Genomic DNA, 27,685 nt, shown 5'->3' on the forward strand with positions numbered 1-27,685 from the left:
TTCAGTAGACATCCACATATTTAATTCTCTATGTAACAAAAATAATTACACGTCTTTGTTCAAGGAGCTTAACGATATTGAAAAAGTGAACAGAAACCAGACATTTGAAATGCACAGCAACACATACAGTACAGAAAGCACACTGTATTGCACGACTGGACACAATTAATCCCTTTTCAGTAATTTTTTGGGTACATAATCAGAATCTGCACTGGATGGTTATACATGTGACCAACCTACATTACATTTTTCACGCTGTATTATAAATGTAAAAGCAATCAAAATACATTTTCAATTAATTGGGTTAATAAAATTTAATCATATATCTCCAATTTTATGTTTTATAAAGTCTTTGGCACAGAAAATCTCTCAGTGGACTTTAGCAGTGGCATGTATAGAGTCAGTTTAGTGGTAAATCAACACATTGCACAGCATCCACCGGGCCCATTTTGCACTTCCCATAATCATTACCCATGACCATAACTGTGTTTATGTAATCTAATCACAGTGATCATTAGATGTTCAGATGGTCAAGATTTCAGACCATACATTGAGTTGAGTTGGTACAGATCTGAACTGCGGTAGTAGATAAAATTCAATGTCTTGAAAAGAATATGACTGTCCCTTGTGAAAAAGAAGTACACTTTAGAATACTTTATAACTTATTACGGAAATAATACGTTAAAAGAATATACTTAAATGCAAAGCAAATATAATGTTTTTGGACACTTAATTGCATGTTAAGTGCAATTAAATGAGAATGTATTACAGTTTAAATAGATATGAAATGCATTTATCTGAACTAGAGTGCTTTTTGGCCCACTTAAGTAGGACTTACAGTAAGTACATCTTTATATGTAATTTCATAATTACTTCTTTTGTCTTTGAAATATGTTTAAAGTGTACTGCCCAAAGTACTGACAAGCATTTATTCACTAAAATACACTTCATGTAATTTCTGTTGAAACTTATGTCATGTATTTAAATATATTTGTAATTACACAAATTGCAAATGAGTACATATTAACTTTTTAATGTAATATAACACACTACAGTTAAATGGTGTACACCCAAAAATGAAAATTCTGTCATCATTTACTCACCCTCAAGTTGTTCCAAATCTGTATGAATTTCTTTCTGCTGCTGAACACAAAGGAAGATATTTTGAAGAATATGGGTAACCAAACAAGTGATGTGCCCCATTGACTTCCATAGTATAGCATCAATGGTGCCCATCAAATGTTTGGATACCGACATTCTTCAAAATATCTTAGCAGAATATATAGCAGAAGAAAGACATTCATACAGGTTTGGAACAACCTGAGGGTGAGTAATTGATGACAGAATTTTCATTTTTGGGTGAACTATCCCTTTAAATTATACATCCCTTTAACACATCCAAATCAGTGTACTTCTTTAAAGCACAACAAAAGATTAAAACATGGTGATTTAAAATGTACTTTAAAGTAAAACTTTTAATTTGACACTTCTTTTTCACAAGGCATAGCACATTTAGCACAAGAAACCTACTTTGTGACATAATAAGAAAGAGATTACCCTTGTTGCTCATGAGCAGAGATGTAAAACAGCGACAAAGGTGTGTGAATGTGACAGGAAATACATCCCACACAGATTTCACAAGATTGTGAATAGTGTAAAAGCAGTTATGACAAAATGTGAGTAAAGAAATTGCTTAAACTGCTGTTACGGAAAATGTAACATCACAAGATATGCTGCAAAATGAACCATTTTGAGTATTGCTAAACTACTTTCACTATTGAAAAATAAGTCACTCATTGATTAACTAAACATGAATAATCATTGCTATTGTGTGGCACAATGTTCCAGTAAGACATCCTCAATGTGATCTAGAAGTATATTGTGGTTTTGAGAGGGATTCTCGCTAAGATTCACAGATTTTATGGATGGGTATCCTTTCCCCTGGACCTATATCACACGGGGAACTTAGCTGGACCCTCTCGCCCCCCTGACGGCCCTGGTTCTGAGTGAAATCATATGCTGAACTCGGAACCATATACTAGCATACCACTCTTACAACATTTACCATATCTTTATATGGCATAAATAGTGAGAGAGTAGTATGCTAGGGTCTTCTGCTGAAGTTGATTAACATCTTTCACCACAGGGAGGCAGTCTAAAACTAAAGCTGTTTTGCCTCTACTCACTATGTAGTGCAACAGTATTCTCATGTTATTAAGTATAGCGCCATAGTAACATTGACAAGTACTACACATTCTGCGTCTGGTTTACATTTGTGTCCACTTATATTACAAGAGTAAAGAAAGGTAATTCAACATTGACAATATTCATACAATTAAAATCCTTTTGGCTGACACTTGCTAAGCTTGTGAAATAGGAGATGAACCAATGAAGACTGAACTAAACTAAAGCTCTCATGACAAAAACAGCTCACCAGCCATACCAGGTGACAACAAACACTACGGCGTAATACTCCTAGCACTGGCGTGAAGATCATAAGAAAGAATTAATACAAAGGTTGAGGCATTTGTGTTCTCTTACGTGAACTCACACTCTCACACTGCGGCTTTCACACCTGATTGCAAAGAAGAAACTGCACACATTAGCTTCCCTCTTCAGACAGACCCACATACATAAGTACAGTAAAGTTTTTGTGTTAGCACACAAATCATTGCAGCTGTGTCAGATTATGAAAGCAGTTCTAAGGTAGAGAAACATTTACATGTACATATTAAGCATGTGTATAGGCATTATGTACACTTAATGTACATATATTGTCAGTTCTCTATCTAATAAACGCTACTCCTTATTTTCTGACATGATCCGTCACTGAATGTCACCCTTTTACTCAGCCGTGGCTTTTTAGTTTTATCTCTGCCAATAACATGATTAGAAGATGGCTATGCTTCATGATGGTATCGTTAGATTATGGCAATGTGTTCAAACAGTATTACTCAAGTGGGGTAGAGCGCTGTATATGAAGGCACCCGCAAATGTCAAAGGATTCAGTCCTGCCCAGAACTCTGAACTTTCTACATTTCCCCTTTCTAATGCTCTTCCTCAGGCACAACCTGTAATCAGGCATGTTGCTGCTCTGACATTTTCAATATAGAATAAATAAATAAATTCCAAAGATTATATAATATTTAATAGGGATGCACGGTATAAATGTTTGGCTGATGCCAGTAAGCAAATAATTATTGTTATGGCGGAAATACGGAAGCCCTAAGAAGCCATGCATTATTTTTCTTTTTTGTTTTTTCTTTTGACACATCTTCTGTATATAAATTAACAGCATATAAATTAAATTCCATTTTGTCTAAATAAATTAAAAATAAAACATGAAATGTTTTAAATGCTACAGGTGAATTTGGGCATCACATTATGATGTGTAATAGATATTCATTTTGAGATTTGCTAAAGATTGCATTTATTAAATTATTATTGTTTTTAAAGATTAAGTGTTGGATGATTATCTAAATGTAAAAACTAGTTAAAGAGCATACACAATTAAATATCCAAATACTAGGCGATTATACATACAATATCAACCAATAAATAAATAAAAATCTAATTTCAGAAGATAGCTAGTATAGTACCGACATATCGTGCATCCCTAATGTATATTTTCATCCTTTGCCTTTTGTATCCTTATCTTGGATTAAAATGAATCATTATCAAATTATTTATTTATTTATAATTATTAAATTAAATTGTTTAAATTCCTGAAAGAAACAGATGCCTGTCTTTTGGCTCAAAAGTGACTTTTCTGAGGAAAGAAATGTATTGTATTAATGATTCAATCTTTCTGACTCTCTCTAAGGGCTGGAAAGCAGACAAAATGTGTAACAAGTGATACAGGATTGAAAATATTCTTTCTTGCATTACTTTGACTAATCATTCCAAATGGCCTTAATCACTTCCAAGATTACCATGCAGTCTAACTTCTGTTCAACTGTATATACACTTTCTCTCTATTTATCATCTATTACCTACATCTCTCAAGAAGTCTGTACATGGTTCTCCTCCCCTCCCTACACCCCCAGCCCCCTTCACTCATCTTCCTCCTCTCCTTCCTTACTTCTGCATGTCACATTGCAGTAAAAGAACAATGGAGGGGTCACTCTTGGCCGCCTCTTTGAACTCTTCCAGCGTGATCTCATCGTTGTGGTCTTTGTCCATCTTGCTGAAGATTTTGTCCACGCGCTGCTGTGGGGTCAGCCCGTCCTCGTTCATACGCATCATGATCACCGTTCCAACCATCTTGTAGATTGCCTGGATATCAGAGACATCCCGAATCGACAGGGTGAACACACTTCTAAAGCAAACACGTATTTGAGTATGTGAAGCAATGCCTCACCTCAATGATCTCCAGCATCTCCATGCGTGTGATCTTGCCATCTCCGTCCAGGTCATACATGTTGAAGGCCCAGTTGAGTTTCTGCTCAAAACTTCCCCTGGAAGTGATGGATAGTGCGCAGATAAACTCCCTGAAGTCAATGGTACCATCACCGTTTTTGTCAAATGTCCGAAAGGCATGCTGAGCGAATTTTGAAGCATCGCCATAAGGGAAGAACTGAAAGACACAAAACAGAAATGGCAACTAACTTTTTAGTACACTTTTTAATAACTACATAGACTTACATAAAGCAGTAGTTCACCCTAAAATGATAATTCTTTCATCATAAACCCTATAAAGCCTAAGTATTGAATTTTATACACAGATTTCTAAGGCCTCTTAATTATCAACATGATCAAAACTTTGCTGAAAAAACCTGCTGTACATTATCTACTACATGCCTTCTGCCATCTGATAGTTTATACTTTTTTTTTTTTTAGCAAGTAAAAGGCCTTTCAGTAATTATAAAAATGTCCACCTTCATTGTCAAACCAAAAATTATTCAGTCAATAAATAAATAAAAATCTAATTTCAGAAGATAGCTAGTATAGTACCGACATATTGTGCATCCCTAATGTATATTTTCATCCTTTGCCTTTTGTATCCTTATCTTGGATTAAAATGAATCATTATCAAATTATTTATTATTATTTATTTATTTATTTATAATTATTAATTTAAATTTTATAATTACTTTCAGTAATTATAAAAATGTCCACCTTCATTGTCAAACCAAAAATTATTCAGACATTTTTTTTTTATATTTTTGATATATTTTTACTAGTGAGTGCAGGACACTATAGTTCATTTATGTAAGTGAGGATAGCAAAATAAAATAAACTGTGACATATTATACCCAAAAATTTTTCATACAGTGGACTACCAGTAAAATTGATAAAAATTTGGAACCAAAAATTATTCAGACACTTTGACCTGACCATGTTTTGCTTAAGTGTTATCTTACATAATTAAGATTAATTTTTTCTGACACAGTTTAACTCTGAGACCATATTTTATTACCATTTTTCTAAACTATAGTGAATAAACTGTATTAATGAATGAAATGTTCAAGGTGTCTGAATAAATTTTGGTTTGACTGTATATACTATATAAGCCAGATGTATCAAATATGATATACAACAAAAAACACAAATGCAAACTTCATACTAGTTTGGAACAGCATAAGTGGGAGTAAATCATGACAGAATTTTCGTATTTGAGTGATCTGCTTCTTTAAAAAGAGGTCTTGAGATTATTTTTCATTATGCTTGTAATTTCTTTTGTGGACCTTAAGGTCATATGGATAAAGTAAGTATATCTTCTATGTAAAGCACTCCTTTGGGTGTATGGACAACCTTCACCTTGACATAGAGTTGCTGGAACTCTTCCAGATTGAGGATGCCAGTTGGACAGTCCTTCAGAAATCCCTTATACCACTGCTTCAGCTCAGCTTCATTGAACTCTGTACTCTTGGTCAAGTCATCTAGCACCTCAGGAGCAAGCTTGCTGTTGTGTTTCCCCATCTTTTTACACCTCTCTGTGGAAAAGGTGGGAAAAGAGCCACAAAATACATCCATGCTTTAAAGATTGGCAGCAGCAATCAAAAACAGAAATGTATTGTGGACAGCAGGTCTCTTGACAAGACTAATGAGAAGGAGTAATGTAATGCAACTGCATCTGTGAATCACACCATTCAGATGGCAACCATTGTCTACAGCCTTTTTTATTACATCTGCGTCAAGTAACATACAACATAAAGAGTACAGAGCAAGATTTTATCAATTAACAAAAACAATTATCAATAATAAGGACTAGATTGTGTTAATTAAAATGGTGTTTCATGGTGTAATTTAAATAATTTCCCAAGTTGAGTTCCCATTTATTTTCCCCATAGAGAAATTTTTAATGATATAGTACAAAATGTTCAAAACAGAGCTACTATTGAGCTCCAAGATTATTTTTGAAAAATCCAGCATAAACCAGCATGAATTCCATGTTGGTCCTGGCTGGTTTATGCTGGTTAGAGCTGGTATAGTGCTGGTCTAGCAGCACTTCCGCTTCCCATGCTGGGGTCCAGCAAACCAGCATCCCATGCTGGTCCCAGTGTAACGGAGGCCAGCTAGCAGTCGCTGTGCAAGTAAACCTCACTCCTCTTATCTCAAGAGATGCTCTAGCGACTGACGCTAGAGGTTGTAGCCTTTAGCCTCCTTGTTAGAGAGTCTGACTCCCATGCCAGAGACCCAGGTTCGAGGCCCACGCAGAGCGGGGTGAGTAGGACCTGGGTAGAGGGGCTACATTGGTGCCGTGACCCAGATGGGAGTGAGGTTTAGGGGGGTGAGTATAACAGACGTAGGCTAGTAAGAGCTGTGTGTGTAAACCTTACTCCCCTGAACTCAAGAGGTGCTCTAGAGACTGCGGTCTTTAGCCTCCTTGTTAGAGTGCCCACCTCCCATGCAGACGGGCCCTCTAGTCCGCAGGTGCGAACTAGAAGGGTTACATTGGTGCCGTGACCCGGATGGGAGTGATGTTTAGGGGGGTGAGTGTAACGGAGCCCAGCTAGTAGTTACTTTGCAAGTAAACCTCACTCCTCTGATCTCAAGAGATGCTCTAGCGACTGACGCTAGAGGTTGCAGCCTTTAGCCTCCTTGTTAGAGCGTCTGACTCCCACGCCAGAGACCCAGGTTCAAGGCCCGCACAGAGCGGGGCGAGTAGGACCTGGGTGAGGGGTTACACCAGCATGCAAAACATACCTTATTCTGCTGACCAGCAATGCTGGATTTCCATCAGGGAGTCAGTGCTATTTCATAATTTTGTTACCTTTTAAGTAATAAAATTCAGATGAACCCTAAAGAGAAAGATCCACTTCAAACTGTATATACACTATCAAAAGTAAAAAGTTTCATAACCAAGACCAGAAAAAAAAGTGGGCAGTCACTGTTGCTCTTTATTATATGAAGCGACATGTAGAACAATCAATCACTTGTTGCATAAGGGATGAAAACTAAAAATAATGCAAAACAAAATAAAACTAATCAATCTCTAAAGATACAAATAATATAACAACTATTTATGAACAAGTGAAACTAACTAAAACTAATCTAAAAATTTGAATTCATAAATATAAAACAAAATAAAATTGAGTGATTTTTTTTTCAATATTATAGTAATGCTGTGTAGAGTGGACTGATCTGAACTAGTGACACAAGATGTTTCCATTTCTCTGTCGTTTAGTAGCTGTTGTCTGCTATTCTTTTGGGGTTTTACACTTTGTCATGACATTATGGCTTACAACGTGTCTGCCTGTGGCAGAATCCGAGATATATTAAACCAAATCCAAATTGCCCTGGGCCTTGAAAATGGATATATTTGGGTACTCAAATGACAAATGAGGCACTGTGTTAATGAGTCATTATCTCCGCTCTCGGATTATTAAAGTTCATTAAATATTGAACAGGTCTAAATAGTTGACGAGGGGCACATGATGACGGAATACAGCAACAGCTTTGCAGAGGAACTCATCTGAGACATTCTGAGACCCGGTCGCCCACGGCGCTATTTTCTCCTCTGACGGCAGGTCATTTTAGTGGGATCATGATGACTAATCAGAGGTGAGCATTCATCTCCTCTCTCTCTCTCACTCTCATTTTCTCTTGCTCTATTTCACTCCCTCTCTGTCGCTGACCTTTTTTGGAATTCTGTGGTCTGGCGGCTTTGCTAATCTTGGCATCTTTCTGATTAGTTAACTTTAGACAGGGGGGTTTAATTAAAGATCTAAGTGGTTAATGAACTGTATGGCTCACAACATTCGCCTCAAGGCTCTAGAAAGCTGATTCTTTGGGGCTGGTGAGACAATCCACTATTGTTTTCAATCAGAAAGGCTTCCATCAAACTCTGCAAGCACTCCTGCCCACAGGCCAACCTTTGTTAACTCGTTTGTAATGAGTGACTGCTCAAAGAGCCGGCGTGCAAGAGGAAACAAAATCTGTCAATCATTACTCCAGAGCCCTCCATGAAACTGCAAAGGAAATGAAGAACGACTCAAATTGGAAAGCAACGTTCTGTTTATGAAAGTTAATCTACACCCATATTGCTTTGGAACCTGTGAGAGAGTCGTGTGGTTACCTGGGAGTTGTAACAGCAATAAGTTTTTTGCCACAGATGTAATAATATCCTACAAGCAAGGATTCATATCTCATTTTATTAGAAAGTTCAGATACACACTAAACCTTTTTTTTTTTCAGGCAATATATATATATAGACACAGCAAAAACAAGTTTATCCCACTGGTTTTGGCTTGTTGTTTAAGCCAAACATATACACTAAGACTAAACCTTGTACGTTTTTTATTTTTTATATCTTTAACTAGTCTAGGCCCAGATTATATCCAACTTAGTCTTATAGTGTGCGCACTTGTGAGACACACTGACAAATTTCAATCATTATGACAAAAATCACATTAAAAAAATGCTATTTCTTCATTTACTGTTTTATGCAAATCAGTAGAGCTGGTTAAAAATATTGATTTTTGCAATCTTCATTTGAACTATCCCAATATTGATTCTTGAAATCACTAAATTGATCTTTACACTATTTTCAGTGGCTGTGTGAAAATGTATTTCCCTCACTTCCTGTTTTGCAGCTGTCAGTGTGTTCTGCTAAACTCACTCACTAAACTGTGTTGTCTGGACCCTGTTGTTAATTTTTACAATTAATATGAACCCTTTTTTACATTTCCAGGGTTCTAAGCGGAAGTCGTCATAGTGGTCAAACTTTTGTAGTGGTGAATGGAGATGACAGCAGATATAATTTTTGTATTCCCATTTGCTCCAATAGCAAAAGAAACAATTCATGAAAATATAGAGAGATTGATTACAGCAGTCAGAAGAGAGAATGATGTAAAATTTGCCTTCATTCCCTCTGTGAAACACTCACACAGCAGTTTTAATTCTTTCTTTTTTTGTAATTTACTGCCAAGTTAATATAACAAAGAATAGGTTTATAAATGTATATAACATTTTTTAAAAATGATAAGATTTGCAATGCTGATAACTGTGGAAACGCATTATCAGTCTGTGAAAAGGATCCATTTCCTTGTACCCTTTTTTCCTGCATCACTTTTCAGCAACAAAATTATACATTGACGGATGACTCTTTAGAGGCGGCTATTTCAAAAAGAAGAGTTACTTGTTACACTGCCCTGTATACATCATTAGAAGAGAGAAAATTTTGCATAGGCAAGCACAATGGACATTATGACTGAAATATACCCAAATGAATCTGAATCAAAACTCAAAAGTAACTGAATCAAACCGAGAGCTTGTGAAGCAGTATTGAATCAAATTAGGAAATCTTGTCTTAATTCCCAGCCCTACAAATCAAAAATAATGTTTGATGACATTGTGTGAGTTTGTTTTCCAATGCATTCTGGGATTGTACCTGGATTGTACCTGATTTTATAACCAACATCAGAGAGAAAAAAAGAATCTGTCAGTCTTCAAAGGTGCACAGGGCACATTTTGTAGTGCTGCCCTTGACCTATTCCTTTTACTCCTGACATGTCTACAATTCAATTAAGACCAACAGATCAGGTCTACCAGCATGTATCTCTCATTCTCATTCTGTCTTCACATCACACAATGAGGCCATCAGGCACACAGGGTGAGATGGAGAGGAGGGTGGTAAGGAGCTGAGATCAAGATGACTAAGGGTACATTTACACCACAACGATGTACTAAAAGCATAAAAACTTTTCCTTTGCTTTTTTGTGTACAGATGACAACTTTGTCAAAATTATCCCCTTTCACACGGATCCACAAAAACGACTAAAAAGGCTGTATTATGCTGCCAGGCTAGTAGTTGGCGACATCACTTTGTAACAAAACACAACACGCCTACAGACACGTAATGCGCATGACGTCACCATTTTCACAAATTTGCATTTTTGTAGTTTACACAGAGACGATAACGGTATTGTTTTTTTGTTTGTTTTTTTTTTAAAAAAAGCTTGCACTTTGAAACCCGTTTTCAAAAGTTTGCTTTTTCAGGCCCTCAAAATGGCATTGTTGTATAAATGAACCCTGTGGTGAGCGAGAAAATAGTGTGAGAATGGTACACAATCGCTGCTTTGTTTACGGTTTGTATGCGTGCAGTACTAGTTCCGGTTTCCCTTTTTTGAAAGACAATACAAACTACTGCCACCTACAGGTATGGAAAGGTATTTCCTCTCACGCAGGTGCAGAACACGCATGCTAGTTCACGAGTTCACACTTACAAATAATCAGATAGTATAAAAAGTATGCGTGTTTGGCGTGCTGTCCGAGGGGAGGGCTCCGAGCTCGGAATTTTGGCCCGAACCCAGAGTACTCCTCCTGTATTTCTGATTAGGATGGTAACCAGGCAAGTGTAAGGAGACGGGGTGGTGGAGGGATGCAGAAAACAGTTATGTATATATATATATATATATATATATAGGCCTTATCTCTTGCTGATTGGTTAGGCATTGACACGTTACTCCCGAACTTTGTTAATAAAACATCATTTTGGCTGTCGTCTGTTTGGTGTGTTCAAGTGCAGCTTTTTGGCACAGACACAGCCAACGTGAGGCAACAACACAGTCAGATTACATTGCCACTAGTTCTTTGACGTTGGCTTGGGAAATTGGGAGTGAAGGGGGTTTTAAAAGGGGGAGAGACCAACTGTGTTTGGTGTCCAAGGTGAAGTTGGATAGAGCAGCCCCATCCTGATCCTCCGACAAGGCCCGATTTAATGCCTGTCAGGAGAGCAAATGCATGTTGGAGAAAACTGGGCTTCCAAAAGCACCTCAGCCGATAAGAAATATGGGCAGACAGTCTTAAAATTAATGAAAAAATACAAAGTACACCAAAAAAAAAAAAAACTTTTAATCTTGAATTCAGAATTAATAGTTTAATTACGTCTTCTTTTCCCAGTTGTTTGCTATGGAATATAATGTCTCCTGAGTTTCTGTCTGATGAGTCAGTTCCTGCTTCATTTGCCTCCCAAGAGGACGTTTCTGCTTATCAACGAATGGTTGCTTTTTTGTGGCTCCTATAGGATTATGACGGCTGCTTGGGGATTAGTCTAGCAGTGCTGAGGGAAGAAATGTGGGAGACATTGTAAAGGTGCTGCTGTCACTATGCCGATTCTCTTTCCTTGAGCAGAAATGATGCTTATCTGTGAGGATTTGCAGATTAATGCTTCATGTTTTAAGTTGCTTGAACCACATGCAACTGCCCTAGAGGTCGCTGGCTTGTCAGTGAAAAAAGAACTACTGAAGGGCAGTCAGACAGGCCTAAATGGTTAGCTTCAGGCTCCCAAACAGGTAGATGATTGCTCTGATAGCTTAGTAACATCTTCTCTTTCAGAGCAAACATTAAACTCCTTTCAAGAAAATCAAAACAGTTCACTGGAAGTACACTCATATGCATATAGGCTATGTACTGGAGATGAGTAGACTCATGGAAAGTGTCTAATTTTACATGCTGTAACTGGCCACCTTTTTCTATTCTTTTTTTCGTTTCTTTTTTTTTTTACTATTTAATGTTTATATATATATATATATATATATATATATATATAAAGAATTTTTTTAATTTTTAAAAGCATAAATTATTAGTCTCAATTAAAATGCCATGTACAATTAAAGGTGCAGTAGATGATCTGGGAAATGATAACGTTAGCCTGCTAGCATTGAAAGCATATTCCACCCTACCTGAAAATCATCGTCCAAAGCCATGCCTCCTCCAAAACATATGAACGTGCACACACACACACAGCTGCTCTCGGCAAAGCGTCACAGGAGACCGTGTTAAAATACCTCATGTCTCAAAGCACATAACATTACAATAATAATGTTCGTAAACAACTTAGAGAGCTTGTACCTGACTGCTGCAGATTTATTTCAGTGTTGATACTGTTGACATGGATACACATAATTTTGAGTCTGACTGAACAGCTCTGGTTAGAATGTCACGGGTTGCCATCTCTTAATTACGGTAGTTATGGCGTGAACGCAGCATAAGCTTGTTGTTTTGATTCAGTAGCAACCGTAAAAGGTGGCTGCTGTTTGTTTGTGGTGCTCAGCGGTGTTAATTTCGTTGACGAATAATTTTCGTCATAATTTTCGTCAGCGACATTTTTTCATGGACAAAAACGAGACAATGACTAAATAAAAATGCGTTTTGAATGACTAAAGCTATGACTAAAATCTACTCTAATTTTCGTCAATGAATAAAAACGAGACGAAAATGATAGAGAGGGGCGATTTGGGAAGATATCCAGTCAGGACTGCTGTCTTGTGTGGAAGATGCGCACATTTTAAGTGTAACGTGCTGATCTAACCGCGGGAAAACGCGGCGCTGTTGTGCGCTCTACAGGCTTGTGCAGCTGCACTTCAGACTGCTTTGCAATGAGTGAATAGTGCACATTTATGCCAAGCGATTGCTTATTAGCTAATGTTGATGAATTATGATAATGTTTACTACACAATGTTTATATGGTAATATGTTTTAGACGGTTGTAAGAATGCATATTTTATCTCCCTCATCTGAACTTAAATGAGCAGCCTGCTACAGTGCAGACTGCAGACATTTCAGAATAAGAGTCACGGCGTATTATTTTTTCCTGGTCATTATTGTTATTTTGTTTACATAATAAACTGTATTTAATTTAATTTCTATTTAATTCATAGCAAACTACTGTATCTAAGAATATTATTTGACAAATTATTTAATATATTTTACAAGTATAAGGGTTATTATAGTTATAATAACTAAACCTAAAACCATAAAAAAAAATCTTCATTACTTGAAATGAACGTTAACTGAAATAAAACATTTTTTCATCTAGTTTCCAAGCTTTAGCTTAACCTGATGTACTAAAATAACTAAAACAGAAATAAAAAACTGTATAGACGTTTAAAAGCAAAAACTAAAAGACGAAAGCAAATGAAAGCAGAAAAACTTAAAAACAAATCTAATCAAAATTTTAAACAAAAACTAGCCTATAATAGTACCGCAATGATGTGTCAGTCCCTGACAAGTACTGAATTAAGCTCTCTTTTGTGTCTTTTTGCACTTGAACAGTCAAAAACTGCCCACTTTGGCGAGTAAAGTACAGTTGGTTGTCTTAAGTGAACATAAACAGTTTGGAGAATATCAGATGTATATCAGTGTATTGGTTCTGTGTATTGTTAGAGAAATGCTTACTTAATGCATTACAGTTTAACTAAATTAGATTTTAGTCGGCTAAAATCGTATTATATTTAGTTGACTAAAACTAGACTAAAACTGAAATAATTTCAGATGACTAAAATATGACTAAAACTAAATGGCATTTTAGTCAAAAGACTATGACTAAAACTAAATCAAAATTAACACTGGTGCTCTGTGACTCTGTTACTGTTGGTATAAACACTGCATAGCATGAAACGCGTTGACATGATGATGTATGATGTCTGTGCGAACAGGGTGCGCGAGGGTATGTAAAAACATACACTGACAGGCAGGTAGGACATCGTATTATTTCATCTGGACCAAATATGATGATTGAATTTACATTTTATGGTCCTACGCTTTCCACAGACGATATATACTTATAAAAATACATTTAGACCATTTAACATAGTTATTGCTATCAGGATTTGAGGAGATTTTCAACCAGTATAACAAAAATGTTTCTGTAGAGAATCACCTATTGCACCTTTTAAGGCTGCACGATTAATTGAAATAAAACCAAATTTATGTAAAAGCGGCATGGCTTAATACGATTATCAAATCACAAAGGCTGCAATTTAATTAAATAAATAAAGTGAAGCATCTCAGGGGAAGTTTCTCGGGGGAACTCAAAACATTTACATATTTTTCCATATTTTTTATTTTTATTTTTTTATTACCATGTCCCTTTAGGAGCTTTGTATGGTTCAAAGTAAATGCTGCTCCACACAAATGAACTCAATGAACAGCAAACCTGGAATTTTTTATTGCATTTTAAATCGCAATCACAATTTTTATCAGAAAAATCTCAATTTGATATGTACAACAATTAGAAAAATATTGCATGAAATAATTTTAGATGGAATATGCAAGAATAAGCATAAGCAAGTCAAGCTGCATTTCAGCTTTTCTTATATAAACTAAGTCAACATAAGAAAAGGCATACACATCACATTATATTTCAGAAATGTCATGAATTTATGAGTAAAACTTAAAAAAAAAAAAAATATATATATATATATATATACACAAAAAAATATACATTATTTTTTTTTAAAAAAGAACGCGAATTGATTTTACCGGGAACCAAGGTGTGTCTGACATGTGGAGGCTGAAGGTCAAAATTTCCCAGTGTATCCCAATGGTAATTTCAAATCTGACTTTATTTTTTGCTATTATTATTATCATTACTTAAATTACATTAACCATAAATCACTGTGTTAAGTATTGGCAACATTTTACAAAGACTGCATTACTTTCGGCTGTTTGGGTACTGGTTAACATTATTTTCCACACCCTTGGTGGTGAGGTGACATCAGCCAAAAGGTATTGTTTGTTTATGTATTTATTTATTTTTTTTAAATAACTTTCACAATAAGACACTGTACATGTATTAGGAAAGTAAACAGAATCTATTTTGACTTTATGTTAACTACAAGGACTATAAGGTTACACACATTAATTCTGCTTCATGATCTTTAAGTTATTTATTTATTTATTTATTTTTTACACCACGTCTATAGCTGTTAACTTCCCGTCAGTAAGAAAACAGAGTGAATGTCTTTTGTGGCCTTGTTTCATGGCCTCTCCTATCACTTTCTCTCTTTCATCAGTTCTCCATTGTCACTCAGATTGATCGATGGACAGTGATTGCCTGTGTGGTCACTGCTGATGTCTTTGATATTCCAGCCACATCAGTCTGTGTGTGTTCCTTTTAAGAGCCACCAAATGAGATGAGAACCCTGGGAGCTGAGATGTGCTGGACATTGGGGCATTAGCAGTGGATTAATTCCGCCACAGTGCACATGTATTGACACATGCACATGCCACATACACACAAATGCACACACGTACAAAGCCATACAGGTCTGGCACTTAAATGGATCCCAGGTGGGAAAAAAGATTTTTTTTTTCAAGGCTTGGCATTGTACTGGCAACTGTCAGAAATTGAATGAGAAAAGAAGAGATGACTCAATTTGAGTCTCTTACAGACTTTATTCACCCCAGTGACCCTCTGCAAACTCATTCAAGATTGACATTGCAGAAGGAACTGAGAGATGAAAGAGTGGTATAGAGATTTTTAGATTTAGAAACACAGAGAACTCTACCAGTCAAATGTGTGGAATAATTAAGATTTTTTTTATGTCTTTGACAAGTCTCTTATGCTCACCAAAGCTGTATTTATTTAATCCAAAATACAGTAGAAAACATTAATACAATTTAAAATAACTGTTTTCTATTTGAGTAAAGTGTAATTTATTCCTGTGATGGCAAAGCTGAATTTTCAGCATCATTACACCAGTCTTCAGTGTCACATGATCCTTCAGAAATCATTCTAATATGCTGATCTGCTGCTCAATTATCAGTTATTATTGGTGCTCACTTATTAATAAAGCTTCTTATTATCAATGTTGAAAACAGTTTTTGCTGATTAATATTTTTGTGGAAACCATGATACATTTTTTTATATTTTTTCAGAATTTTGTCACTTTTAATCAATTTAATGCATCCCTACTAAATAAAAGTATTAATTTCTTTTTTTTTAATCTTACCCTAAACTTTTTAATGGTAGTCAGTTCCAACATTGATGATAATAAGAAATGTTTCTTGAGCAGCATATCAGCATATTAGAATGACTTCTGAAGATTCATGTGATACTGAAGACTGTTATATTCTGAATATTATTTTAATGTAATAATAGGCCTATTGTATTTACATTTCAAAATATTTCTTTCTTTTTACTGTATTTTGGTCAAATAAATGCAGCCCTGGTGAGCATAAGAGACTTCTTTCATTTCTTCTTTCATCAAAACATTAAAACAATCTTAATTATTCAACATTTTTGACTAGTAATGTATCACACTGGAGGTAACAACAGACAATCAGCCTCACCAGCTAAATATATTTCCAGTGACCAGTTTGGCAGCGCTGGTTCACCTGCTAGACTAGCATTATCCAGCACTGCTCTGGTAAATTGTGGTCTATGTTGGTCTTTGTCTTTGCTGTGGGTTTCCACCCATTCTAGGCACCATTGTTTTCCATCATCGCCTTTAACACTCTCTCTCTTAACTCCCTGTGACAGTTCAATGTAACAGGGGCCATGAACCTAGCAGAGACAGAAACTGCATTTTATCTGCATAGTCAGACATAATAGATCAAATGCAATGAAGTTGCTGTCATTTAAACAAATGGAGCTCTAAACGAACATTCGGGAGGAGCATGTTCATCTAATCCTGTCAATCAAATCACAAGGATAAATGGCCGCTTTCCGCAGTCCTGTAATAATTCTCGTGGCGTCATTCCACCATAATCCCTTTTTCTTTGTATTATTTAGATTATACTTTTTAAAATTAAAAATGACCTTTATTGCTTTCAAGACATCCAAAAATCATGAATGAAATGCATAGTATTGTTAGGTTTCTATACTTACAGATTGCTAACATATGTTTTAGTCAACTAATATGGTTAAAAAACTAAAACCATAATCTGAAGAAAGACTACTATTAACATTTAAAGGTGAAACAGGGCAGAGACATGCATATGCACTAGCACACAAACACACATCCGATTAAGCGTCACTGAACTGAATAGGGAGGGTGTTTTAAGTACCCTGTAAGGATGCTAGCCTTTTCACAACAATGTTCCGGCCCTTTTATGGTGGACAAAAGTGTCATGTTACAAGTGTGCTTTATCAAAACCCTGGGATGATACCACTGGTGAATAATTGGTTGTCCTGGAAACAGACCAGGAAGCTTTCACAACCTTTGTCTTACAAAATTCAACTGGTTAGAAGCTATGCCATGGATGGATCCTCTCTTTGGCTTATTTTTGTTCTTTCTTAATATGAAACAGTAAAATCAATTCATCTTAAAGTTGGATAGTGCTGATTTGATTTACTATCTTCTATTCAGGGTTGGGTTGCAATTTTAAGTTAGCCATTTCAGATATCAAGATTCATTTACTTTTAGTTAACTCGACAAATAATACCTAAAGAATCTTTTCCACCATCAGGCCAAACCGTTATCGTTGCTTAACCACTCTATTCCGTGCCGATCTGGTCCAGCCGGTACTGATATGGTTTAATTTTCCACTGTTGGTCTGATAACAGAGCTCTTTGGAATATAATACAAATCCATCAGACATTGCCTTGGTAATGCAAGAGTTTACAGGCGATATAAGATGTAAATAGTGACTGTGTTATGGAGCATGATCAGATATTTCTTCTAATGTTATTAACTTCTGTTAACTTCGCTCAGCTAGAGAGAAACTGATATCCAGGCAACAGACAAGTGACCAATCCTGAGTGGCGACATCACTACACAGTTAGCTAACTGTGCTGAGAATTCTGGGCCGAGAATGGTTTGTAATCGTGCCGTGCCGTACCAAGGTCAAGTGGAAATATAACTAGAACCCTTCCTTACCGTTCTTAGAACCGTATTTAGGCCGACAGTGGAAAAGCGGCTTAAGATGCAAAAAGGGGTCTAAAAGTCTAAGAGTACATTAAAAATTGGATTTCGAAATCAAATTTAAAGTTTTATTTATTTTTTTTTAAATTAATAATAACATTTTTGATTCTTCACTACTTCTTGGTCACTAATCAACTGTAAGCATAAGGAATGTATGATATATAACAGCACATATCAGTTATTAACCAATATCTAAAGGTCCCTCCTATAATTATCTTTACAGTTTCTCCTGAACCAAAACAACGAGCTTATGCTGCGTTCACGTCATAACTACTGTCATTTGTAAGAGATGGAATCTCGTGATATACTCGGGGCAGTTCGTGACTTGAATTTATGCGTTTCAATTGCAACACTATCAATGGCAAATTAATCTGCAGCAGTCAGGTGGTACAGGTCAGTGCTCTATAAGTTGTTTATGTTCATAATTATTGTAATGTTATGTGTTTTGAGACATGAGGTAGTTTAACGCGTTCATGTGTTTTGAAGTAGGCGTGGCTTTGGAGATGCTCTGAAGGGAGGGTGGGATCTTATGCTTTCAAAGCTAGCTCGCTATTGCTAGCCTCTCTGAAAATTACCTACCCTACCTTTAAATATATGTTAGATTCATCATTAATTAACTTTTCACTCAAAGTAACATTAATATTTCATATAATATTAATATACAGTAAGTTGAAAAATGCTAAATCCTGATCAGCAATTGCAAATATAATGATCCTTCTCTCAGTCTACGAAAGTTTTATGGATGTGTACGTCACTCCTGAAGCTTTTTATGCCACCTTCTCCTGACTGCAGTTCAATTACAGGTGAGTCATAAAATTCTCCACTGACTCATGTGGCATAACAACCAATAGTGGGCATAAATAATGCAGCTGTTTGGAGATATGCATGCTAAAGGTCAACCATGCTTATCTGGAGTCAAGGGGCACATCCAAAACTGTCAGTCATCATCATCATCATATGCCAAAGGAGCTTTTGTGAGCAAAAGAGCCAACATAAAGGAGATTCTTCAATTATACATGAGCAGATCAGTGGGGAAAAAATATAGTCCCTTTATTTTCCCCTGTCTCTGTCAGTGACAACAAATCTCTCTGTCCCTGACTGTACTTTTTCTCACAACCACTAATGCACAACACTCACACACACACAAACAGGGCATGGTGGCAGATGGTTCAGGGCAGCAATTTAAGATAGCTGCTGTAGGCAAGGGGTTGCTGTGTCCCATGTGGGGTATGGGGCAACGACAAACAAATCACTTAACAACTGCAGGACTGTAGCTATGCTCTCGAGCTTCAATAGTAAACTTAGGATCCTCTAAAAGGATGCAATCAAATGCCTAAACAAGAATGATTTTTGTAAATGCATCTTGATTTTTAAAGAAGCTATTTTGAAAATGTTTATGTGTTTTTTGTTTGTTTGTATAATTTTTTGTCTACATATAAAAGCCAGTGTGGTCAAGCATTGTTTTGGACCCCATTGACTTTCACTGTATGGACAGATACAGATACTGCCTCAAAATGATTTGCCAAGATATCAAATTCTGCAATCAGGTTCAGAGATTTCAATATGAACATTTCTAAAAAAAATCCACATTGATTTTATTTTAGCTCTTTACAATGTCAAAAACTAATTTCTCTTTTTATTTCTTTTATATTAAAGACCTTCAGGAGAAACATCTCAGACACAGTTGATACTTAAATGAGAATCCCATCTCCTGAGCTATGGAGCAACTCCCGAGCAATAACATTTTTCTCTGGGATAAACAGCTATGTTTACTGGCTCTAAACGAGTCCCATTGCATCAGGTTAAATTAGACTCTTTGGTGTTTCTATAGTGATGTTTCCCCACTCCAGTGTTGAAGAAACATATTCTTGTCTCTCAGGAGGAGAGGGCAACCCAATGAAGGTCACTGCACCTGCTCTCTACCTCTCAAAATATTGTATGTACTAAGTACTGTCATTTATATCTGCTAATGCAACACTGTTGCGGCGGACGGCTGGAAATACAAAGTAACACATGCTGTATTTTGAGGAACCTAACAGCACTCTATAGTTCCACTCCACAGAAAACAATGAAACTCCCTAATGCTTCCTCAGAATTCAACTTATGTTCTGTATTTGAGGTAATTCTGTGCAGTAAGTAAAAAAAAAAGGTTAATAATATAATACCAAATATTGCTAAGGAAAGCAACACTATTACTATTGCTAATATTTAGGGTTATGGTGCATTCATATTGGGTGTCGGCGTTAACATTTCTCATTTACTTTGAATGGGTGACGTCATGTGTTGCCGAACTGAATTGTGGGTTCCATTGCGTGGCATTGCTCTTGGAGTTGAAAATTTTTGAACTTTTCAAGCACCAACGCAGCCGTCAGCCAGTCAGATCACCAGATGCAAATACTCTAGAGCAGATGCTAGCCAATTGCATTCATGCAACACCGGAAAGTAATGTGAGTGGCTGTTGTCACTATGGCTGTTAACACGCCCTCCATCAAGCGTCAACGCCGCCGCCGCCGCCCTGTATGAATGCATCATTAGTGATTTGAAAAAAAAAAACCCAAAGACTTTAATGCATAAACTCATCCCGCACCTTTTGTGCTACCGACATGAATGATATCTCACTCATGTGGCTTGTTGAGGAGAGGTGTGCTATTACCTTTCTAAGCATTTAGACCAGGAATGTCTAATTCTGCTCCTGGAGGGCCACTGTCCTGCACAGAAACTTCCAGGCAGGTGTGTTGAGGGAAGCTGGAGCCAAAATCTGCTGGACAGTGGCCCTCCAGGACCAAGTTTGTACACCCCTGATTTATACTTTTTAGCCAATTCACATGTCAGGTGTCATGAGAAAATACCATATAGTTACACTGAAGTAGGAATTTAAGTGAAATCTAAATATGAAATTGGACACTTGAGGGCAGGCCAGTCATTTCAATTGGCCAGTAAACTACCACTCAGATCACCCTAGATACCACCTAGTAATATCCTAGCAACCACACACAACAACAATAAAAACAGATCTATACCACAACACCAAAACTGTGGTGGCAAGTTTTGCATGGGCATTGACAGTACTTCAGAAAAAAATCTGTTATTAAATCTGATATAAATAATAAAATATTAACATAAATTAATCAATATAGAATATAAATTCGAAGCCATTCAGTTCATTTCCTTATATTATTGAAAAAAAAAAAAAAAAATATTTTGAGATACAAGAGATGGTTGTGTTCACACTGTAAAATGTAATATGCTCTATCTACTCAATAAAATTGTGGCAACAGATTACAAGCAATATTACAAATTAATTTCTTAAGAGTCAACCATTTAAAATGTGTAAAATTAACAAACACCATTACAAAAACCACAAACTGACATAAAAAGCAAAGCGTCAAACTGGCCGACTAAAATAAACACTGATCGCCATAGTGATGACCGAACATTTTCAATAAAATCAACATCTAAACTTTTGTTAATTCTTTTGTTTCTCTTTCCTTCAGTGATTCTGCTTGTTATCATCAGGTGTCTTCAATGTTGGCAATAAAAAATAAAGAGTTCTTAATTCATCTTTGACGTCTGTCCATTATTCAGATATTTTTATTTAAATTTTACTTATTTTATTTGTTTTAAATGGTTGACATTTAAGGAATTAAATTGATTAATTCTAACTCAATTCTATTTGTTAAATTTAATTAATAATATTGCTTGTAATCTGTTGCCAAAAGTTTATGGAGTAGATATAGCATATTACTTTTTACAGTGAGATAATCTAACCAGCTAAACAAAATATTATAAAATCATTATAGTTTGTGGTTTAGGACACAACAACAACATTGTAAACAGTTTTTTCAATAAGCGTATGTCATCCGTCTCCGTTAGGCAGAACAAAATATTGTACCATTAAACGGCTGTTCCAGATGCTGGAATAATAACTTGAGCACAATCAGTATTTAGTATTCAGGACGGCGTGTCACACAGGTGCAGAGTCTTTCTGTGTTCATTTTATTGTGCTGCATTTGATTTAAGTGGCTTGGCAGGCGGTATTTGAACTGTGCCCTCTCAAGGATGGCACTTGGGGGGAAAATAAATGGGATTATGAAATGTGGTGGCCAGTTTGGGCAGTCAATGTAGTGAACTGCAGTGCCTCTAAAAGAAGTGCACTGGCGAATAAAATTTGTTTGCATTTTCCTGTAAAAAAAAAAAAAAATGTGCAAATCAATTGTAAAAATCAAAAGTTTGAAATTTTATCACTTGGGAGGTGCAAATGTATATGTTTGTATGTATATGCCATATGTATATGCTTATTTTCTATTGTCAGTTCAATGTCAAATCAATTTGTGTTCAAATCAATAAGCTGGAAACATACAAGCAGTCAGATGCTAAAGGATGTTCTGCACAATACTATCTATAGATTGGATACACAGTGGGCGTTATTCTATGCCAACACTAGGTTTGCCATGGAACAGTCAGTCCTACTTCTGAAAATAAGCCTTTTCATGATTTGTATTTTATATCCTGCCTTATCTATATGCTGTACCATGTTGGGTAAGCGCATTGAACAATTTGTTTCTAACACCCCGGGGCGTCATCCGATAACTCCAGCTGCTAAATGTATCTGACAGCATCCCCCCGTTATGACACTGTACTTGCCTCTCATTCAAATTCAGAACAGGAAGCAGAGCAAAGAAGAACAACAACAACAACGCCAGCAAAAAAAGATTAACAGAAAGGAAACAAGCCAGAGCGCTTCTGTTTGACATGACGAACATGCACAATATTAACAGGATCCTATCTGAGAGGGGAACAATATGCAATCGTCGTCATTCGTTCTTCCATGCAGGCATTCCTTTGTTTTTCCATGTCGAGCTGCCCAGAGGCCATTAGATCGGTCCCGCCAAAAAGCCGACAACTGTGTGTGGCTTTCAGAGCATAGCCATTTTAAATCTGCCATCCATCTCCATGAAAACCAGAGCATGTGACACGGGTAATCAGTCAGTCGGCCATGCGTGTGAGCGTATTGCGATACTGTCCCCAATGCTCTTGTTGAGGACAAAATCAAGGGGACGGTCGGATGTGTATGTGCTGACCCTATGACCCAACCACAGTCTAGTACTAGTATCTTTAAGTTCACTTAAAAAATCATCTTCAAACCTAAAAAAGCCTACTGTACCATATCTGATACGCAAATATCTAAAGCCTCTTATCTTCTACATGCCTTCTGTCATCTGATTGATATAGTGTTGTCAAAAGTAATGACCGCGATACCAAGTCGGTACAGAATTTTAAAAAATGTGTCGCTTTTAGCGTTGTTGAGCGGATTCGTAAACACCTCTGATTGGCCTTTGTGTTCAAGTGCTCATCAGATATGTCTATGATTGGCTACAGTGATCAACGCATGGGAGCTTTTGAAAGCACACGGAAGTGTTTGAATTTAGGGCCTTTCGCACCGGAGGAACCTTTTCATAGTTCCTATAACTATTGGCTGAAATACCCGGATTTTGCCGTGTTCGCACCGCAGGAATTAGGAACGATTTTAGTTGTAGGAACTGCTTTTGGGGGAACTAAATTAGCTCCTACTTCAGAGTAGGGTCTAAACCAGCACATAGGAACTATCAGTGACGTAAGTGTACATTGATTAGTCAAACACATGTCAAACATTGGCACCCAGTATTTTTAAAAAGGCGTGTAAACATATTTACTTCACGAATATGGAAAACAGCGTTAAAGGCATTTACCTGTTGTCTGCAGGGTTGTGTTCGTTTCTCCGCCTCGATGATATGTAATACTAAAAGTTGTCATAGGAGATTTCGTCTCTTAGCCCCACTTTTTGCTCTTTTAATCGCGTAGATTATGCGTTTACATTCTATCTCCATTATCACAAAACCCACGACACACAACAAACACAGCTCCAATCACGGCATCCTCCTTTAACCGGTTTTTAGCGTTTGCAAATGCCATGCTTAAAGACGCCGCTGTCGGCCGCTTCAGAGTTCCCTATTCCCGGTGCGAAATTCTGCGAATGCAACCAAGAACATGGCCCAGGGGAGAAATAAGTTCCTGGTGATCTATCCTAGTGGCTAGTTCCTAGAACTATTCCGTGTGAAAGCCCCTTTTGAAAGCTGGACCGGTCCGCTGATAGATGCCTGCTTTCAAACGCTCCCGTGTGTATCTGTGTAAGCACTTGGTGAAGAGTGTCATTTGAAACGTTGATCATTGTAGCCAATCACAGACATATCTGATGAGCGCGTGAACACAATTGCCAATCAGAGGTGTTTACGAATCTGCTCAACAGTGCTCAAAGCGTCACATTTTTACAATTTCAATATCGACTTGGTATCGTGGTCGGTAATTTTGACAACACTAGATTGATATTTTATACTTTTTTTTTAGCTAGTAAAATCCCTTTTAGTATAATTATAAAAATGTCCCTCATTGGGTTGTGGTACACTTGTTATTTTGCTGTGAAATCATTACTTATTTAAGAATAACTTTTATATTTTTAGTAATATTTCAAGATGAAAAACTTACTTGATTATCCATCATAGAAAAATCATGTTAAATTGTGAGTATTAAATATGATACATCAGGCTTTTGAGGAATGTTTATCTCTCAGTCATCATTATATTGTATGTTTTGCCCCCCACAGTTAAAATTGTATATTTTTGCTCAATTTGAGCCTCTGAATTAAATTGAAACCCTAAAAAAAAATCTAAAAAAGCCTACTGTACAATATCTGATACGCAAATATCTAAGGCCTCTTATCTTCTATATGCCTTCTGTCATCTAATTGATATAGTGTTGTCAAAAGTACCAAGTCGGTACTGAAATTTTTAAAATGTGACGCTTTGAGCACTGTTGAGCGGATTCGTAAACACCTCTGATTGGCCTTTGTGTTCACGCGCTCATCAGATATGTCTGTGATTGGCTACAGTGATCAACGCACAGGATTAAAGAATCATTCTTACCTTAATAGTTCGAAAAGTTCACTCAGAAAAAACTTGATATTACAGTCAGCAATGTGTAATATGAGGATGCACAATGCTAGATCCTTCATGTAAACAGGTCACGTGCTGCGTTTGTCCAGTCAGTGACACTGACACCGCAAATATGCAGATTAGGACTTTAACCCTGTGCATTATGAAACGGTAGCTTATGAATACCCAGGATTAACTGTCAACCCTGGGTATAGTATGAGCAGTGTGAAACTTGAATAAAATTAACCCAGGATTCCGTTTACCAGGGGTTTAGAATAACCCAGGGTTAATTATTTCAAGTGTGAAAAGCCCTTATATGAGTTATAATAGCCTGCTGTATCAAATATGACACTCTCATGTATCAAACACATATGCAAACTTTTGTTTAGATTTGTTTTTTTATATTTTGTCTAAAGGTTCAATAAACTGTTCCATTTAAAACAAAAAAAGATTTTTCTGACTAATTCATATGTCAGGCTTTACAGGGTTAAAGGACAAAGCTGCTGCCACAACAGCACAACTTTTCAGAGCTTCCAAACTAAACAGATATTACAATTGCCCTCCACTTCAGCAATTGAAGTGTGTCATGGTCAGACAAAGTAATGAGACCGTGGACCTCCACTCTTCTCATCATTAAACCATCCCGCATCTCTCCAGCTCTATGCTGTGTTTCATCTGAGCATACATAATCACTTCTGCATCCATTCATTATTTGAGCTTAATGAGCAGTGGCCGTGAGACATACTGAGCTCATTGAGGCTTCACGGCCACTCACAGGCCCGTCCAAATAGCCGCATGGACGCAAACAGACGTGGTGCCAACAAGCTGATGCTCTCACAACTCGCTGCTGATCATTTTAGTGACAGTTCAATGGTGAGCACTTGGTGACCAGTGAACAGAGCACTCAAAGAGCAGTCAATTATTTATTTAACTTCAGTTTATATGCAGATTGTTTACAAATGTAAGATCAAGAGTTGCACAAGCACACATTCACAAAGAAAGAAATGGAACAGACATGAGATGTGTTTTAAAATCGAGTAAGCTGCATACCAAAATATTTAAAATTTAAAATAAAAACAGAAAATATAAAAATATAAACTAAATCAAAATATGAATAAAAACTATAATAGTATTTTAGTGATTAAATAACACTATATCTAATCCCTAAAAATTCTCTACAAGCCTACAGTATGACTAAAAAAATGCTACATGAGCTTGTGATGCCTAAACAATTCTGCACGCACCTATGATGCCAAAAATGTGGCATGTGCCAGTGCCTATGATGCTCAAAAATGCTGCACACATCCATGATGCTCAAAAAATTATCCATGAAATATGTCTAAAATATGCTGTACTTATGATACGCAAGCTGCACAAGTGTATAATGTCAAAAATGCTGCCCAACGAAAGCGTCCAAAAAAGCTGCAAGCACAAATGATGTCCAAAAAAAGTCTATGATTCCCAAAAAGCTCTACTCACAAATTCTGCACACCTTTGTGATGCCCAAAAATGAGCTATAAAATATGCTAAAAAAAATGCACATATTATGTCTAAAAATGCTGAATGAATCCATGATGTCCCAAAATGAGCTGTCTAAAATATGCTTTATTTTTGCTGCTGTGAGCATCATAAAAATGGCCAAAAAAAAAAAAAAAAAAAAATGCTGCTCTATTAAACCATCCAAAAATTCTGCAGGCGTGAGTCCCAAAACTGTTGCAAGCACCTATAATTGCCCAATAAAATGCTGCATAAGTCCATGTTGCCCAAAAATTCCCTATGCACCTGATACCCAAAAACACTGCAGTTCCTTATGATACTGGAGGCACTTTTGATGCCCAAAATGCTGTCTAGGAAGGCAGCTGACTAGGTTCGGAGACACAGCCATGTTGTCCCACTGATACATGCGTGGCGCAGCGCAGACACAACACTGACTCACATCCACGCATTCATGAACTTTTCTGGCACCGAGCTATTGATAAACAGACCTTAACGCCTCGTCATTATGTCAATAGCACGAGCAAATAAATGCAGCAGACTAAGTCATTATATTAGTCATAAGCTAACTTAACACAGTTATTTGAATATAAGGGCAAACTAACAATCACGCAACAGACTTATTGGCTTAAAAACGCATGTATAAATGTATTTTCCATTTTGTTCAATCTTACTTTAATTACATCTGAATCTATATGGCTGCACAATATATGAATGCATGAGTAAGAATGAACAACATGATATTTATTAAAAGTTGTAATGGCACATTCTTGAAAAACATATGTCTCTTTATAGCAAAAGGGGAAAAAAAATATTAATGTTTTTTTAGTTTGTGGGTTCATTTTTCAGTTATAGTGTCACTAAATGAAATATAAAATCTGTATGTTGTATTCAGCGAACCTTGAAGGAGCAATGAGCACACTATGAAATGATATGAAATGACAAAGAAGAACTATTTCAATACAGATACAATATTACTCACCCAAATATCGTCAGAGAAGTATCCGGTCTTTTATTTATCGCTCAAAGTGACTTGTACTCTCGCGGTTGGAGGAGTAAACTGTACTTCAACAGAAAAACGCCACCTATTTCTTTCTTCCCTATGAGGAGGATGAATGGAGCGGTTTC

At 36.5% G+C, this 27,685-nt stretch overlaps 1 protein-coding gene across 1 annotated transcript; it reads right to left on the reverse strand.

Annotated features, from left to right (window-relative positions):
* On the reverse strand, positions 1–27,685 carry hpcal4 (hippocalcin like 4). Its single transcript, XM_051873563.1, has 4 exons — positions 27,540–27,685; positions 5,761–5,936; positions 4,361–4,576; positions 1–4,275 (listed from the first exon to the last, which is right to left on the reverse strand). Exons 2-4 carry the CDS (start codon positions 5,920–5,922, stop codon positions 4,078–4,080), a joined length of 576 nt encoding a protein of 191 aa, XP_051729523.1. The 5' UTR covers positions 5,923–5,936; positions 27,540–27,685; the 3' UTR covers positions 1–4,077.

The sequence above is a fragment of the Ctenopharyngodon idella genome, chromosome 19 (assembly GCF_019924925.1).
Source record: "Ctenopharyngodon idella isolate HZGC_01 chromosome 19, HZGC01, whole genome shotgun sequence".
In the NCBI taxonomy this organism is placed as follows: Eukaryota; Metazoa; Chordata; class Actinopteri; order Cypriniformes; family Xenocyprididae; genus Ctenopharyngodon; species Ctenopharyngodon idella.